A 17,697-nucleotide genomic window follows, 5' to 3' on the forward strand; every position below is an offset into this window, starting at 1 on the left:
CGAGCACTGGCTACAAAGCCTGCCCAAGAGGCTAGTGTAAGTCTCTCTGGCTAAGTCATGTCTGTAAAACCTGCAGTTACTGCCTTGGTTGAGTGACAAGGAGCCTTTGGCAAAGCAGTGCAGCAAATCCTTGCAGCATCCTGATGGTGCAGATGGCGCCATGAAGCCCCCCGGCACGTTGCTAGAGCAGGCAGGGCTGGGAGCCTCTCCCCAGAGAGATGTGCCATCACATTCCACAGTCACATTTGTGATTCGGAGGGTGACAAGTATTTTGTGCTCTGACCGTATTGTGCAGCGCATGAGTCTGCACGATTCAGACTTGCTTCTGTCATGCATCAGGAGCCAGCGTACGGGGGGTGGGCAATGAGAAGAACGCTAAAGTTCCCCCTGCAAGACAGATGGCATCCGAAGCCCCAGCAAATGGCTCTGCACGTGGAAGTGAAGTAAATCACTTGTTCCTAAGCAATGTGAATCAAGCTGAGCAGTACGGAAATTTCATACAAGGAAGCTGAGTTCCTTTTTGTTGGTTTTTTTTTTGGCCGTACTTTTTCCCCAGAGAGTTTAGCAAAGTTTAAGGAGATCTCGTGACCTTGTGCTTCCATTTCCTGACACCTCTGCAGGATGTAGTCAGTTCTGATCACTGTGAAAGAAAACCAAGAGATGCAATGAGAGAAAGCCTAGAAAGTATCTGAAAGTTACCTGAAACTTAATATTTTCCCGTGGATGAATGTTTTATGACATTTTCCTGCATTTTTCAACGAGGTGTATGGTTCGGTTTTGATTAATTTTCCTAGAATTTTTAGACGTCCTATAAGAAGTCTGGTCTGTCAAAAAAACCCTTAAATTATTTAATGAGAAGCACCACCTGAATGTGTTGTCAAGGAGCTAATCATGCTGCATTCTACCCTATGTTAAGTACTGTGCAATTTAGCTTCATAAATATACTCAAATGGAAAAGGCTACAATCATCCAAGTGCATAATTTTCCATTCATATTTTCTAAGGTAAGACATATGTCTCTTCACATAGCTAGCTAGCATCATGATTATATATCATTGTTTTATGTGTATGGGAGGGAACTTCACCTAAAGACCTTGGGGCAAGTTCCCACAAAGCTGAAACTGGCACAAGTACACTCACTAGAAAAGGTGTGTCAGTCAACAGGAGGAAAATATGATTGAAAGAAAAATGTGTTAATGCTTTACACTAATGGTTATGAAATTATCTGCATGAAAGAAGACAAGTACTTTTGCTAATTAGGAATCAGGGGAAGTATAGGTTTTGTGTCAGACTAGACTGAGAATTGAATAAATTACTCTTGCATTTAATTGACACGTCAGGTTAACTAGCCAAAGTGATGCCTAAGGATTTACCTATGGATTCACCTCTTTGATTTCAGGAATCAGTGCAATTTTAATTCTTTTAGTCTTTGAAGTGCACAGCATTGTTCTCTTTTCATTTTGTTTATTCAGATGTTGTAGCTATGGGAATAGAGTTGAAAAGTGATAGATTTGGAAAACTGCAATGAAACTTGATTGTGGGAGGGTTCCCCCCCCCCCACCCCCAGACATTTGCAGTGTTAGTGTGAAGGATCTTTATGCATGATGTAGTGAAAAGCATAGTTTAAGTCTTTATGGGGAACATAGAAAAATCTGTGATCTTCATGAACATCCCAATGCAAAACCAGGGAGCAAAAATAGGGCTCTATTTGACTAATGTGATTTTATTCTTTTATGAAGGACAGAAATTTGTACATAATATGCATATAAGATGAGATTGATTTTGGCAAAGTAATACATTTACAGTGGTTTCATGAAAGAAAGTGGTTTCTAGACATGTAAAAAATTTAATTTGCAATAGAAAAAGGAAAAACCCCAGAAACAATGTGTAGTATCCTATAACTCCATTTTTTTCCTTATTCTTTGTAAGAAATTCCCTTCCTGTTCCTTGAGGCAGATTGTGCTAATGGTGATTGCTCTATTCAACCTGTTCTTAAAGCTGTACATTAGATTCATTTGTTTTAGTTTCCCATCGGTAATTGAGATGAGGTTTAGAACAACACGTTATTTTTTGGCTACCTTAACATCAGTTATGGCCTAATGACATTGTATAAAAGTACCTGCATATGTTTGCATCAGGGAGGCTGAGGACGGTGCTGTATGGGCCTGGCTTTTTTCTTGTATTTGAGTAAGATGAATATGTTGCAGTTAGAGGAGGTATACAATGTAAAGCTGATGCAAGTGTGATAAAATCCAGGTGAAATGTGCTTTGCGCTACAGTGTTAAAGCCACCTGAAGACATACAAGCTGTTTCCCTGTGGTTCCAAGTCAGCATAGGATTTTGGCAATGGGCGAAGCTCAGTAACTCAGGGCCTTATTCAAATAAGCATAGCTACTGCTGCCAGCGCTGGAGGTGGTTAATGGGATCCTTTATTGAGGACTTTGTTGATTAAGACTGCTTTTGTTGCTTGGAACCTGTTACATAATGAGTAGCTCTCACAAGAAAAGTCATCACAGTTCTGCATATGTGACCGTTGGGAGTTTATTTCTGTATGTTGCTGCTGTATGAACTCCTTCTGAGTACATCTGACCCGCTTGTCTTCTAAGCTGGGACGTAATTGTGCCCTGTATAGCGCACACTTCACACGTCTCCCATTTAAACAGCATACTTCATAGCCAACAGCAGGCCAACACCTTACTACCTGTGGAATGGCATGTGAAGGTGCTTTTTTGCCTATTTTGGGTTTTTCTGCTGTGCTTCACAGTATTTTTAATATTGCTATTTTTTCGCTGTTTGTCCTGTGCAGTGAGAAAATTCTTTCTGTTGTTCTTCCACTTGAGAAGAGTGAAGGAGGGAGGATGACATGACCGTGGAGTTCACGGTTTGTCAGGGAGTCTCCTGAGCAGATATGACATTTTGAGCAACTTTAAACTTTTTGTCTTCTTTAATTGAGTAGATGCCAAATTGAGAACATGTGATTAATTCCAAATTGCCCTTTCTGTGTCCAACATATCCCTTCTACTCTTAGCATGGATGGCTACATAGGTGAGCACACATCCCATTCAGTACTCAACGTAAGTTATAATGAGAATGAAATGAAATGGTAAGATACAGGAATATGAAGTTGAGCACTCCCGTCTCCCAAGTTCAAAATCACATTGATTTATTAAAACAATTAAGATCTTGCTTTTAATACTGCAACAGATAACAGCAATTTTGCCTCCTCTCCGTACCACAGAACACTGAGTTTTGTGCTGTGCCATAAGACATCAGTGTCTGTGGGATACTTGGTGGAAGTGAATCACCGGGGAGGCATTTTTTTCCTCTTGGGAATAACACTGCCATTTGTTTAAAGCAGATGGCAAAAGGGATTAAATCACACAGCAATGTGATACCAAAATGAAAAATATGTCGTTATATGTCATCTGCAATTAGTATATTTCAAGTAACGCTTGCTTTTCAGCTCTGCAGCACTAGGGTTTTGTAGTTCTGTTACTAATTTTCTCATCTCAAAATACTTTTTCTCATTTCTGAACATAATCACAGTAGATGTAGCAGTATTGCATAACCTTCTAATTAAGGCAGTTTTGTATGCTGATGTAAGTACAGAATTTCCTGTGTAATGCCTGTCTGATTCTCTTCTTTCTGGTATCTTCTCATTCAGAGCTCATTCATTAGGAGGGAAGTTTAAAATAGTGCACACCTTTAAGGTGATGGTTAGAGTGAAGAGATCGTCCATCCCTGTCTTTTGAGGTACCACTGTGTTGATGTAAATCTGCACACCATACTCAGGGTTTCATTGCCTGCAGACTTCTTAAACAACAACAGGATGATGGCCAAATCTTTCTCGTTTTCCTTGTATTTATGGTTCCAGCAAATTTAGCGCAGTGGGTTTTGAAGTCAGTGGAATTACAGGCATTGATGAAAGTGAAATGGTTTGGACCATATTTCTCAGACACAAATTTATTCTTTAGTTAGGTAAGGTTATTCCAATAGATAGGGGTTTCAGGGAAGGAGAAGGAGGGAAAGGAGCACATTTTGAAGCAGAAGAGGGTCTTTTGCCAGACAGCTGGTTTGTAGTGAAGCAGCTCCAGCTCAGGGTCATGCAGAGCTGTGACTTTAGCAGCAAGTCTGCAGGGAAAGAGGTGATCTCTCAGGAAAAGCAGTCACAAAACAAGAGTCCTGCTAATTGTTGTTTGATGTCAGGAAGATACCCTGGGAGGTCTGTGTTTTCCTCAGGTAATGTGATCTGTGGGTGGAGACCTGGTTGCGTGCCCTGCTTCAGTACATTAAAAATGTTTGTATATGTTTTGTAATGGAGTTAGAGCCTGAAATAGATGCACAAGTATGAATAAATAATGCATCCTAGTGGCTGGGAGAAACTGTTTATGGATGATCAAATTTTGCAAGATACTGAGTATGCAAACACACCCTGTACAATCATGTCGCTGAATCACCAAGTGTATCTGTCTGGCTTATTTTGAAAAGTACGATCTCATTTTAATTATTTAGTATAATACTTTACATATTCCAGGAAATGGCCTGTAGCACGTTGTGTAAAAGTAATGAAGTCTTAGTAATATGAAACCTCCTCAGCAGCATCTGCTGTTAAATATTTATTGAGAAACTGTGGAATATTGTCTGTCTGTCTGTCTGTTGCTGCAGCGCGTGATGGGGTGGGATGGGACCAGAGGCAGATGGACCAAAGCAGAGCCGGTGTCTGCAGAGGGGCAGCTGTGAGACTAAGGACGAAGATAACTTGTAGCAAAAGCAAGGTAGAAGGAGGTGGTGATGAATTCAGGCTTAAGACTAAGACCAGTGTTGCCATAGTGGAGAGAAGTGGGAGCAGAAGAAAGGAAAGTGGATCCAAGTACATTCCATGCACTCAGGGCTGAAGGGATGAAGGCACATGCTTATTTGATAATTGTGCTTTTTTACGGCTTTGATGTACAGCTTTCCCTTTAGCTTTTATGCAAACTGTTTTCACAGCAGTTACATGTTCACAGAGCATTTAGCAAACAATTAAAAAGGGCACCCATTTCAAAATACTCGATCACACCCTGAAACTTCCTATGCTTACAATGCAAAACTTGGGGAATGTGCAGCTATTCAATTTTTGCTGTGATTTTTCGATGACTGCAAGAAGAAAATATGAATGCATATACTTCCTGCAGACCTGACTAAAAACTGATAAAAATGGCTGTGTTAATACACAAACTGCAGTCAAAAAATAGTGACTATTTCCCTGGGTTTTGAGCTTGGGGAGAACAAGCATCTCTGTGACTATCAGATAAGAGGCTTCTCTCAGATGCTCATTATTACAATAATGCCCATATTTTTTCTTCATTAAGCAACAAGCAGCAGCTTCTACTTAAGGGTAAGATTAGAATGTAGCTGATTTGAAACAGTTGCTTTGCCTTACTTTTTGCTTCTGCAGCAATTCTGTATATTGGCTTAGTATTCCTCTGCCACTTTTGAGTTTTGATCTTGTCAGCTTTTATGAGTAAGAAGTGATGGATCTGGTCTGTTCTTGGGAAACTACCATATAAACCCAAGGTGCTTAGGAGGAGACTTGAGAGTGTTTTATAAATGACCTCCCTCTTTTGGCTTCTGTAACAGAGCAGCCCTCTGCTACTCAAGAAAGTGCGTGCCAAAGTCCAGAGCATGCTCCTTTGTGGTGCACCTTAAAGACTGGCCAAAAGCTGGGGACTGAACTGATTTTTTTCCAACGTCTTTGATTTAATGTTTATTTCAAAGCAAATTGTAGTTTAAAAAAAAAAAAACAAACCCAAAACCATCCATAAAATATGAAGCAAAGTTAATCAGCACAATAATGTCTGTCTGTGGTAAGAGAGCGCTCAAAAGAATAGTTTTGATGTGTAAATGTCCCCTTTTGTTTCAAAGGGAGTGAATTCATCTGCCAGAGACAGTGTTTTTTCAGGGTTAATGCTAACTGTTTCTCTCTTGGGGAGGGAAGGAAGGAGAGGGAGCCTCATGGAGGTGTTTTACCTGCAGGGTGCAAATTGGAAGTGTGGGCAAGAAGGCAGGCGTGGGGAAATGCTGGCCGGCAGCAGGCAGGGGGGCTGGTTTCATCTTCTGCCCGGTCTTTGGAAATGCTATTTGGGTCTGTAGCCTTATGGAATTTCTGTTTCTCCAGCAGACATCCAACCAGGAGCGTTACCCGCTGCCCGTGATTTGTTTTGTTGTCAGCGGACAGACAGACAGACAGACAAGTCGCCCCTGCCCCTGGAGAGGTGCACTGCCTGGGGTGGAGCGATGGGCCCGCGCCAGCAGCTGGTCACGTTCCTTGTGATCCTTTGTAGGAAGGGTGTTCTTGGGGTTTTATGGTTATTTTCTCTTGATCATTTGAGTGCAGCTGTGTTTAATGAGCTGGAAAAGAAGTAGGTCAATAAAACATGTGGTCGTTGTTAGCAGAATACCTGTTGGACCATGTGTGTGTCTGTAATTGACCATCTAAAGCTTCAAAGCTTAGCACAAAGACAATTTAATAGGGAATTCATACCTAAATAAATTAATACTAAGCAGAAGCAGACAGCTGGCAGGTAATATGCCCTGCCTAGGTGAGACTGTGGGTATTTAATGCACAGACAAGTTATGATTTCGAGTCAGACCTATTTTTAAGTCTCTCTTATTGATATGCATTAAAAAAAAGGCAAGCCAAAAATAGTTTAGAAGCCGTGTGCTTTAAAGCCAACACAACTGATAACATAGCCATGTAAGTAGGTTAAAATTTTAAATTATTTCAACCTAGGGGCATGCTCTGAACTTGATGTTAAAGTGATATCACTGGCAGTGTCTGAGCTTGAGGTGTTTTTAAAATCTTTTCTTTGATAACACCAGTGTTAGAAATAGTGTGTTTACTGGGCTTTAATAAAAGACGACTGCATCATCACATGACTCCAAAACCTGGAGCTTTAAGACAAGTATCAAATAGATGAGTTGGAACCATTATGGAGCTTTAAGATAAAGCAGTTTTGGTGGAATAAATGTAAATTTTGTCTTAGCCAAGAATTTGGTTCAAATTCTCTAGACAGAACTTCTCTGAAGAATTATGCAGCAAAAACTGAAAACTCAATTGCATTGTTTTATGTACGCCAACAACTAAACAAAGAACAGAAACATGCAGAATAGTGGCATTTCCAGTACTTTTATCATGAACAAAAAATCGAAGTACAGATGTGAAGAAGACTTATGTTGCAAACTTTATTCATCATAGTCTTTGAATTCTTTCTGTTCTGTCTTGTAACAAAAAAAATGCACCAAAAGCAGATGAGACTAATTAATGTAGGATCTGTTATGATCTAATTGTTCATCTGCTTTTTGTGAAAAGACCTCTTGTTCATGAAGGTACTTGTTTGCCTAGGAAATGTAGCTGCTGCTTTTTCATGGGGCTGGGCTGGTTAAAAGTAAATAGCAGCATCAAAATTCTCAGATTGATTTCCTGCCTTATTCAGTCAGCTGGGAAATGGATTAGGCTCCTCTTTCCTTGGTAGCTTCAGGGTCAAAGTATTTTTCCCAGTGTTTTTTGAGACCTGGTGCCAAATTCAGTGCCCACTGTGCATGTAAACGCCAGGGGCCGGGGTGCAGTGAGATGCTGACAGCCCTTGGCCACTGCAGAAGTGGGAGGGAGCGAGGACCTGGGAGTCTCACAGAAGACCCTGAAGAAGTGTCTGAGCTACAGCTCAGCTTTGTTAAAGCTTTGGAAATCTGGGAATGTTTTCTGCACTTGAATAAATACAAAGGAAAAAAATGTGTTCCTTAGGTGTGAGCGAGCAAGAGGAAGGCGGTGGCCGGGTACTGTCGCTTTCGCTTGTCCTTTGTGTGCAAAGGGTGCAGGATGGGGCAGGAGGGGTGCAGGCAGGGGCAGTGGGAGTACTTTAGCTGGGTGCTGGTGATATGGGTGCTGGTCTGGTGGGCGCGCTGTTGAGCTGAACACAGCCTGCCCGAGCATCACTCAGCAGGTTGGAAGGGAGCAGAGGAGAGAATAAGTAAATGCTGAATTGAAAGAAAGGGAACGATACAAAACTCCTTTTGTGGCCGATGTTGGCAGGTGAGTTACAATCGCAACGAAGCAGGCTCATAAAAGGCCGATGGTCCTTATTTACCTGGCTCTTGATCCATACCGAGTTCTGACTGTCAGCTGTAGTGCAGCAGAGAAGAGGCCTGGGGAGGGGCTGGGGAGGTTCCTGTGGGTGCCCCAGCTACCTGGGGAGCACAGAAGAGCTTCCCAGCCATCATTTTCTGGTAGCAGCCCCCTTCGCCAGCCCTCCTCTGCATTGTGTTGCTGTCTACATGGATAATGGGTTTATTTTCCTTTTTTTTTTTTTGAGCATCCTCAGCTCTCAGAGTTCTTCAGTAGGCAGCAGCTGATGCAGTCAAGGCTTGTCCTGGAGGGTTCTTCCCTGTTTTGGGAGAGCATTTAAAGAGGAGGATTTCTCACACCATTCTCCTGCTTAGGGCCGAGGGCATCTTGTTGCCCTGCGCCGCACTGTGGAGCTTGGGGGAGGCTTATTGGCAGCTATCGCTGCTCTGCATAACAAGAACCAGTGCTGGCTGGCAGATCGGTCCCCTTTCCCCACTCTTATTTCACCTGAGACTGTTATTGCCAATTCTGGCAGTTCTTCCACCCTCCCTGAGCAGCTGCTCTCGGGGCGCATCGCACTGCTGCCTGCGGTGCCAGCTGGTCTCCTGGCTTGGTTGCTTCCAGCATGGCACCAGGCAGGGAGACAGCAGGCACCTTCCCCACTGGCAGGCTGAGTATGTTGGCCCAGGGACACATTGTGCTTTTATTAGGCAGAGCCTGTGTTGAGTGCCACCCAAAGCGCAGCCAAAACCAGCCCCTTCCCTCCTTGGTTGGATTAGGCACAATCTTTCCAGCTGAGAAGCCACTCATCACCCCAGTGGCAGCTGGGCTCTCACCTTCTGGGTGCTCTCCTGCTGTTCAGGTTCTCTGGATGCTCCAGAATTTAAAAGGAAAAAAAAAAAAAGACAATAAAAAAGCAGCTAAAGTAGTGATAAATCATTTACTTCGATAGTGACAGAATCTGTTTTGTTTTTCCAGAACGCTGACAGTTTCCACTGCTCAGCTCTGCTGCTTAGAGTTCTAACAGTTAATGAGAAATGGTTTGGAAACAGCTACTGTTTTAATTGGTGAAGAAATGACTGTTTAGTTTTGATGGTGGAAAATAACTGCATGTAAGGTGTTTCTCTTTCTTTTCTGGGTTTTTTCAAATTTGTAATTAGGCTTCTCCAATTATGTACTTCATAAACTTTGAAAACAGATCTTTGAAATAAGTGCTTACTGCCTGGTATTCTTATGCACATAACTTTGTTAAGGTGAATAGACTCACAGGACTTAAAAGGAATATTAATGTGGGTAAAATTACCCCAAAATATACGTGTTTAGAGGTTGAGGACCTTTCACTGGTAGGGCTCTTTTTAATAAATAAATAAAACTGAAGTATCCAGTTTCAATAAAGAAAAGCAGACGTAGGATATTCCTGGCTTCTTCTGTTGCTGCAAATTGTAATCTTTTTCTAATATGGCTATCAAAAAGAAGTAAATGCAAAAGTAATCTTTAACAAAGCAGGGCTTTGCGAGTAAGTCAGGGAGTCAAGTTCTGCTATTGCAAATAGTTCACCTGCAGTCAAGATGTACTCTGGATTTTCACCAAGACCGAAACGTGATCCTTTAACTCCAGTGTAAAACAGTAAAAGTAAGGGAATTTGGGATTACTTTGCTTTAACGTTCTGTGTCATCCCACTATGGCCAAGCACCACTTGTGTATAAATACCTTGCCCCTGCCCCAGCCCTGCAGTCCCAGCAGCAGGTATAACATGCATGTGGCTTACGCTGGGAGCTGAAGCCCCAAAGCCTGCTTGCTCCCCCGAGCTGTGTGCATATCAAAGAGGAGAAGGTGCTGAAGGCAGAGGCAGCGATCCGATGTGTTCCCACATGCCCATCGCATAATTGTCTCCCACCGCTCCACATGCCCCATGGCGGGGAGCAGCCGGGCAGACCAGGCTTTGCAGGGTGCCAGCAAGCTTGCTTTGCCTTGAACTCCTGCCTCAGTGAACAAGGCTGGGGAAACCCACATGCATCAGGGGAATGCCAAATGTGGGCAGGTGTCATTTCAAATTGCCGCCAGTTAGAGCAACGCAGTGTGTAGAACACCCCAAATCTCCTTTATAATAGATTTTCATTGCACATACACATGAGAAGAGGTAGGGACCAGAGCAGGCGTGAAATGTCTTTTTAGCTCTCTGCCTGAATGACTAGGGCTCAAAGGACCCCAGTCATGGGTTTGCTTGCTGCTGGTGTTACCCGTGCTGTGGGGGGGGTGCCGGGCTCCCCTTCTTCCTGCAGAGTCCTTTTTGCAGAGGGAAGAATGAAAAGTTAAGCCTCCTGGTGTAACAGCAGAGGTTGGTTGGGCCAAGATTACAGTGAAAAGTATTGCAGCCTGTCCATTGACTTTTCACATCCCTAGATACGAGAACACATGCTCCATTGTTATGCAGCTTGGTTTTATGGTAAAAATTGCTTTGCAGATGTAGAAAAGCTAACTGCTAAGGTATAGTCACATTTACAGATTTCAGTAAATTTGGGTAAGGTACCTCTCACTGCGCTGTAGTATAATTTGTAACACAACAGTGCTTTCCTTTCTAGACAGGTGCAGCAAACTAGACAATGCTAATGAAAAAGTCAGAATTTGCTCTTTACAATGGCACAGGCATGGCAGAAGATGCATTGTCACATATCCTTCTCTTGTGTGTTACAGATCTGAGTTCACCAGAGCCCAAGGGTATCCAGACAAGCACTCCAAACAATGGACTCACCGCGCCTCCACTGGTAGATGTGCTGCAGCTGAAGCAGCGTGAGAGCCAGGAGGGGACAGAAAGTGGAGATGGAGTAGAGGAGAAGATTGTTTACCTCTGATGGCTCATTTTTCAATCGCTGTATTACTTTGGAAATGTAATTGGTTTTGCTTTTCTAAATGTCCATGCTTGCTCTCTGTCTAACCAAATGGCTTTAAGGATAGTATCTAATATTCAATGCGAGATTTTCCCCGTGATAAATATGACAATTAAGTTATTTGGAAGACTTTGTTTCATAAACATTAATTTATGACATGACTTCAGATGCTTTGCAAGAAGCAATGGGTAGCAGGGGAGACAAAAGGTTTTGGAATTGTAAAGATGACACCAAGAGCTGTGAAAGCTAGGGTTGATTTTCTCTTTTTAAAAGGGCAAGCTAAGAGAGCCTACTAGTTGAGATTTTAGAGTATGGATCAGTAACAATCTAACAGTTGTGATATGAGAAGACAACGATGGCTATAGTCTCTGCTGAAATGTGCTATATACCCTTAACTATTGGGTTATTTTCCTTAACCCCTGGCTCAGGATCTGCTGAGAAGAGGATGTTTTTTATGGTCTCAACGTAATTGCATAATTGCGTTTGTTCATGTCTCAGACCTTTTGGTACTACTGCCAGTTTCTGTGCACATGCTGTAAGTCAGTTTGTTATTGTTTTATAAGTGTACCTCATTTCAGCAAGTGCCCTTACGCATTAAAATGTACCAGATGAAACCATCTGACTGGTCAAAAGAAAAGGGGAAAAATGGTAGGCTTTTAGTTAACATAACGCTTCTGAAACTCTGCTGCCTTCCCATGTAGGAGAGAGCTAGCTTCCTGCTTTCAGGTTCACAGAATCATTTGTGCATTAGGCAGTGAGAATCCAGGACACTTTTTGTGCCTTTTTGTCTTTCAGACACACTTCTGCATTACTGTCCAGTTGAATAAATTTTCTACATCTTTCGGCAAAAGTGTGTCTTTGATTCATTTTCAGGTCCTCCAAAGAAGTTTGAAAACAGGAGGAAAAAAAAATAAAGTCTCCTTGCCTGGTTTGCACTCTGCCCTGCTGCAGATGCACCTGCTTTGGTCCAGAGCAGCCACAGCTGTGCTCCAGGCACCTCGGCTGGAAAAAACAAGGAATTGCCTGTTGGAGCAGGGGTGGGCAGCCCTCTGGACTGGCCAGGTGCTGCTTAGCATGACTGAGGGTATCGGCAGTGGCGCAGCAGGGATGCAGCTGCACAGCTCCTGGATCAGGGCTGCCTCACATCTGCCCAGCTCATGGGGCAGGTTGCACCAGCGGTTTGGCTGGATAAAGGCCCCAAGTGTCATATGGTTTGCATTTTATAGAATCATAGAATCATAGAACGTGTTGGGTTGGAAGGAACCTTTAAAGGTCATCTAGTCCAACCCCCCTGCAGTAAGCAGGGACACCTTCAACTAGATCAGGTTGCTCAGAGCCTCATCCAGCCTGGCCTTGAATGTCTGCAGGGATGGGGCCTCCACCACCTCTCTGAGCAATCTGTTCCAGTGTCTCACCACCCTCACAGTAAAGAACTTCTTCCTAATGTCTAATCTAAACCTACCCTGCTCTAGTTTAAAACCATTGCCCCTCGTCCTATTGCTACATGCCCTTGCAAACAGCCCTCCCCACTTTCCCTCTAGGCCCCCTTTAGGTACTGGAAGGCTGCTACAAGGTTTCCCCAGAGCCTTCCCTTCTCCAGGCTGGACAACCCCAAGTCTCTCAGCCTGTCCTCATAGGAGAGGTGCTCCAGCCCTTTGATCATCTTTGTGGCCCTCCTCTGGACCTGCTCCAACAGGTCCATGTCCTTCTTGTGCTGAGGGTTCCAGAGCTGGACACAGTACTCCAGGTGGGGTCTCACGAGAGCAGAGTAGAGGGGGAGAATCACCTCACTGGATCTGCGTGCCACGGTTCTTTTGATGCAGACCAGGATGCGATTGGCCTTCTGGGCTGCAAGTGCGCATTGTTGGCTCATGTCCAGCTTTTCATCCATGAGTACCCCTAAGTCCTTTTCCGCAGGGCTGCTCTCTATCACATCATCCCCCAGCCTGTGTTGACAACGAGGATTGTCCCGACTCAAGTGTAAGACCTTGCACTTGGCCTTGTTGAACTTCATAAGGTTTGCTCGGGCCCACCTCTCTAGCTCATCCAGGTCCCTCTGGATGACATCCCATCCCTCTGGCACATTGAGTGCAACACTCAGCTTAGTGTTGTCAGCAAACTTGCTGAGGGTGCACTTGATCCCACTGTCTAAGTCATTGATGAAGATGTTGAACAGCACCGGTCCCAGTACGGATCCCTGAGGGACACCACTTGTCACCCCTCTGCATCTGGACATCGAGCCATTGACCACCACCCTCCGGATGCGACCATCCATCCAGTTCCTTATCCACTGAACAGTCCACCCATCAATTCCGTATCTCTCCAACTTAGAGAGAAGGACGTTGTGGGGGACCATGTCAAAGGCCTTGCAGAAGTCCCTGTAGGTGGTATCCACAGCTCTCCCCTTGTCCACTGATGCAGTCACTCCATTGTAGAAAGCCACCAGGTTGGTCAGGCAGGACTTGCCCCTGGTGAAGCCATGCTGGTTGTCTCAAATCATGTCCCTGTCTTCCACGTGCCTTAGCATAGCTTCTAGGAGGATCTGTTCCATGATCTTCCCAGGCACAGAGGTGGGGCTGACAGGGCGGTAGTTCCCAGGGTCCTCCTTTCTGCCCTTTTTAAAAATGGGTGCGATGTCTCCCTTGTTCCAGTCACCAGGGACTTCACCTGACTGCCATGCCTTTTCAAATATCATGGAGAGTGGCTTGGCAACTACATCAGCCAATTCCCTCAGGCCTCTGGGGTGCATCTCATCAGGTCCCATAGACTTGTGTATGTTCAGGTTCCTCAGGTGGTCACGAACTTTGTCTTCACTTACAGTGGGAGGGACTTTGTCCCGCAGGTCCCTGTCTTGCGGTCCTTCAACCCGGGAGGTGTGAGGAGAGAGGCTGGCAGTAAAGACTGAGGCAAAAAAGTTGTTGAGAACCTCAGCCTTCTCCTCGTCTGTTGTTACCAGTTTGCCATTCTCAGTCATCAGGGAGGGCACGCTTTCTTTGACCTTCCTTTTCTGGTTGACGTACCTGTAGAAGCCCTTCCTGTTATTCTTAGCATCCCTTGCCAAGTTCAGCTCCAGTCGTGCCTTGGCCTTCCTGACCTCATCCCTACGTACCTGGGCAGCATCCCTGTACTCTTCCCAGGACACCCGATGCTGCTTGAACTGCCTGTGCGGTTCCTTCTTGCCTTTTTGTTTGACCAGCAGGTCCCAACTCATCTGTGCTGGTCTCTTCCCTTTCTTGCTTGATTTCTTACACCTGGGGATCAAGAGCTCTTGTGTTCTATGGAAAGCATCCTTGAAGATCTGCCAGCTCTGTTCTGCCCCCTTGTCCCTGAGGACCATTTCCCAGGGGGTCCTATTGACTAACTCCTTGAAGAGCCAGAGGTTTGCCTTCCTAAAATTCAGGCTCCTGACTTTACTCTTCCCCCTGACAGCCACACCCCTCAGGACTGTGCACTCCACCAGTGCGTGGTCACTGCAGCCCAGGCTGCCTCCAATCTTGATGTCACCCATTAGCTCATTTGCGCTGGTGCCCATCAGGTCTGGTATGGCCTCTTCTCTGCTGGGGCTGTCTGTGACCTGGCTTAAGAAGTTATCTTCAAGGCACTCTGCTGTGGGATTCTCCTGGATTGCCTGCAGTTCGCCATGCTACTTTTCCAGCAGCTGTCGGGCTGGTTGAAGTCCCCCAGCAGGAAGAGAACCTGTGAGTGCGATGCCTGCTGCTGTAGCTGGATTAAGGCGGCTTCATCAGTAGGTTCCCCTTGATCAGGCGGCCTGTAGTAGACACCAACCACAAGGTTCCCCTTGTTGCCTTGGTCTCTAATTCGTACCCATAAGGTTTCGACTTCCTCTTGGCTGTTCTTTAGGGAGATCTCTTCACACTCTATCCGTTCCTTACCATAGAGGGCAACACCTCCGCCCCTCCTTCCTCGCCTGTCCCTTCTGAACAGCCTGTAGCCATCGATAGCCACGTTCCAGTCATAGGATTCGTCCCACCAGGTTTCAGTAATGGCCACTATGTGGCAGCTTTCCAGCAGCATGGTAGCTTCCAGCTCCTCCTGTTGCTCATCTGTGTGCATTTGTGTAGAGGCACTTCAGCCGGGCTGTTGGCTGTGACGCCTTCTTAGAGGAGCACCCCTTGGGGTGTTTCACGGGTGCTTCCCTGTTGACTCAGACTACATCAGGAGCCCCTGGCTTGTCTCCCTAAGACTTTGGCTGTGATGTAGCATCCCCAGCATGCCTCGGGCAGACAGGTCGAATGTCCTTACTAGCATGCCGTCCCTCTAACCTTGACGTGTTATTCCACAGCTTGTCACAGACAAGCCTAATATTATCATCTCCCTCCCCCTCCACATCTAGTTCAAAGCCCTGTCAATCAGCCTCACAATCTCTTGGGCAAAGACCCTCTTCCCGCTTTGAGAAAGGTGTTTCCCATTTGATGCCAATAAGCCCGGTGCTGTGTAGGCCATCCCATTATCCCCAAATTGTGGCAGCGACACCAGCCACAAAGCCATGTATTAACGGACTGGATGCATCTGTTCCTTCCAATGTCACTGCCTGCAACTGGAAGGAGGGAGGAGAAAATAACTGGTGCCCCAGACTCCCTTACCAACCCTCCCAAGGCCCTGAAGTCCCCCTTGATTGCTCTTGGTCTACGAGTCACAGTCATTTTACCCTGAGCCTGGCGCTGGGCAAAATCTTTTGCCAGGGGTCAGACTTTTAGATAGTAGATGCTTGTCAGCAAGGGTTTCCTGATGCGGAGGATGCTCTTCCAGGGACTGTTGTGCTGCTGGGAATATTCAAAAACAGGGCTTTCCGAGTTGCACCTTACTGGGCTACCAGAGTAGCTGTTCAGTTGGTATCTTGGGCTAACAACTGAGCGACTGACCTTCTCAACGAGCAGCACCTGATTCCCAGCTGGTATTAATTGGTGTGCCAATGTCATCAGGAAAAGACTGGGCCTGCAGATGTATTTTCCAGTTTCTACTTCCAGCCTTCAAGGGTCCCGCTCACCTGACAGCAATGTGTCTACTTATAAGAGAAAAAACCTTTTTAGAATTTCTGGAAGTGGTTCACCACCTTTACTTTTCACAGTCAGACTAAAATTAAAATGGGAATCCAACCTCTCTTAAGGGTCCTACAGTAAGGACAGTCCACAGCCTCTCTGTTTTACCAGTCAGCAATGAATTCAGGGTTGCCATCTGGACAACTTTTTGGCAAATTTCTGAATAACCAGACCAGTTTCTTGGGATGCAGTATGTCCCAGGATATGTGCATTGCCAAAGGACCAGCGGGAAATTGGGAAAAACTGAGTAGTTTTCTCCACAATTACTCTCTCTCCATTTTATTATGCCTTCGCTGAAACATCTGGTGCTGGTTACTGTCAAATCCAAGCTGCTGGATGGATAGCTGCTGTCCCAGCCCGGTGTGGGAATTCCTGTGTAAGCGTCTTGCCACTGGGAGAAGAAAAGAGGATACTGCTTCTCTCATCAGTTTTAATTGAGGGGCTGGGAGTCGAAAAGCGGCTGGCCAGGACTTCAGCTGTTGTGCAAATTCCTTGAGTCCCCTAACATCAGGCAGCATCTTATTTTGCTCACCTGTGTTTACAGTAAAACTTCTGTCAGCTGAGGAAGGCAAAGGCAGGAAACATGTGGCCTCTAGATTTAGGTATTTTAATTGTAGAAAATGTTTAAACTATAGGCCAGAATGGTCTCGGCAGGTGCTCTTTGTAACAAGATATATTATGCACCCCTGAACTCTATCCATTATTTAGGGGTTTCTTAATAGTTAGCAGAATTTAAATGCAGCCCCAGTGAGACTCAGCCATTTTAGCAGGCTGCATTTTCAGTCATTGTCAGGCATACATTAATGATTCGTCTTCTTTTTTAATTAGAAAAATACATTCAGTTCTCCCCTTCACCTCTATTACGTTATTTTGAAGTGGGCTTATTTGCAAGGCCTGTTGTTTTTATTTTTAGCTCATCCCATATATTGTGTTTTCTTTCTGCCATTCTTCTCGAGGCATCTTGCCTCTGAAAACTCAAAACAGAATTTAGTCATTTGTTTCAGTGTTTAAATTAAAGGAGCGGTTGCTGCACCACAAATCTCCCCTGCACTGGGCTGGACTTTCTCTTTGTTTTTTCTTTTTTAACTTCCTTCCATCATTTAACAAAGGGGGAAATTCTTTACTGTAATACTTAGACTTTGCCCAGTATTTTCTCCTTAATGTTGTTGTATGCTAGTAAAGCTGCCATACCTAATGACTTTTTGAGAGATTTTTAAGGGAAACTCGCAGCAAAGCTTTTTTCAGCAGATCTATAAAAATGCCAAAGAAGGAATTAATGAAGAGCTCGAGCTTACAGTGGGCTAGATCCAGAACCTTGAATTTATGCATTCAGTCAGTTACAGAATGAGGCCAGAATAGAGCAAATGCTTCACTTGGATGCTGTTTGAGTATTAAGGTAAACAACACAGTTAGCTGCATTTTAAGAGAATTTTCACAAAGCTCGTCCATGTAATTTTCAAATGACTAAATTAAATACAAATTAGACTCTCAGCAAAACTCCCCAAAGATTGTTTACTAAAGTGATCAAAAAAAAGAAAGAAATCTGCTAATGTTTGCCATGTAAAGAACATGAATCATTTACTTAGAGTGCCCTGTGGGCTGCATTAATTTATATGCCACCCATTTAGATTAAAAAAGCGAGTAAG

General features: G+C 44.5%; 1 protein-coding gene across 3 annotated transcripts in view; it reads left to right on the forward strand.

The window, feature by feature from the left end:
• Nucleotides 1–11,831, forward strand: part of ARHGEF28 (Rho guanine nucleotide exchange factor 28) — a 130,700-nt gene extending 118,869 nt beyond the window's left edge. For all 3 annotated transcript variants that reach the window (XM_063320101.1, XM_063320099.1, XM_063320100.1), the window contains one exon: nucleotides 10,798–11,831. In XM_063320101.1, coding sequence (XP_063176171.1) covers nucleotides 10,798–10,955 — 158 coding nt within the window. In that variant the 3' untranslated portion in view covers nucleotides 10,956–11,831. The remainder of the gene's footprint in view (nucleotides 1–10,797) is intronic.
• The last annotated feature ends 5,866 nt before the right edge of the window (nucleotides 11,832–17,697 follow it).

The sequence above is a fragment of the Chroicocephalus ridibundus genome, chromosome Z, assembly GCF_963924245.1.
Source record: "Chroicocephalus ridibundus chromosome Z, bChrRid1.1, whole genome shotgun sequence".
Classification (NCBI taxonomy): Eukaryota; Metazoa; Chordata; class Aves; order Charadriiformes; family Laridae; genus Chroicocephalus; species Chroicocephalus ridibundus.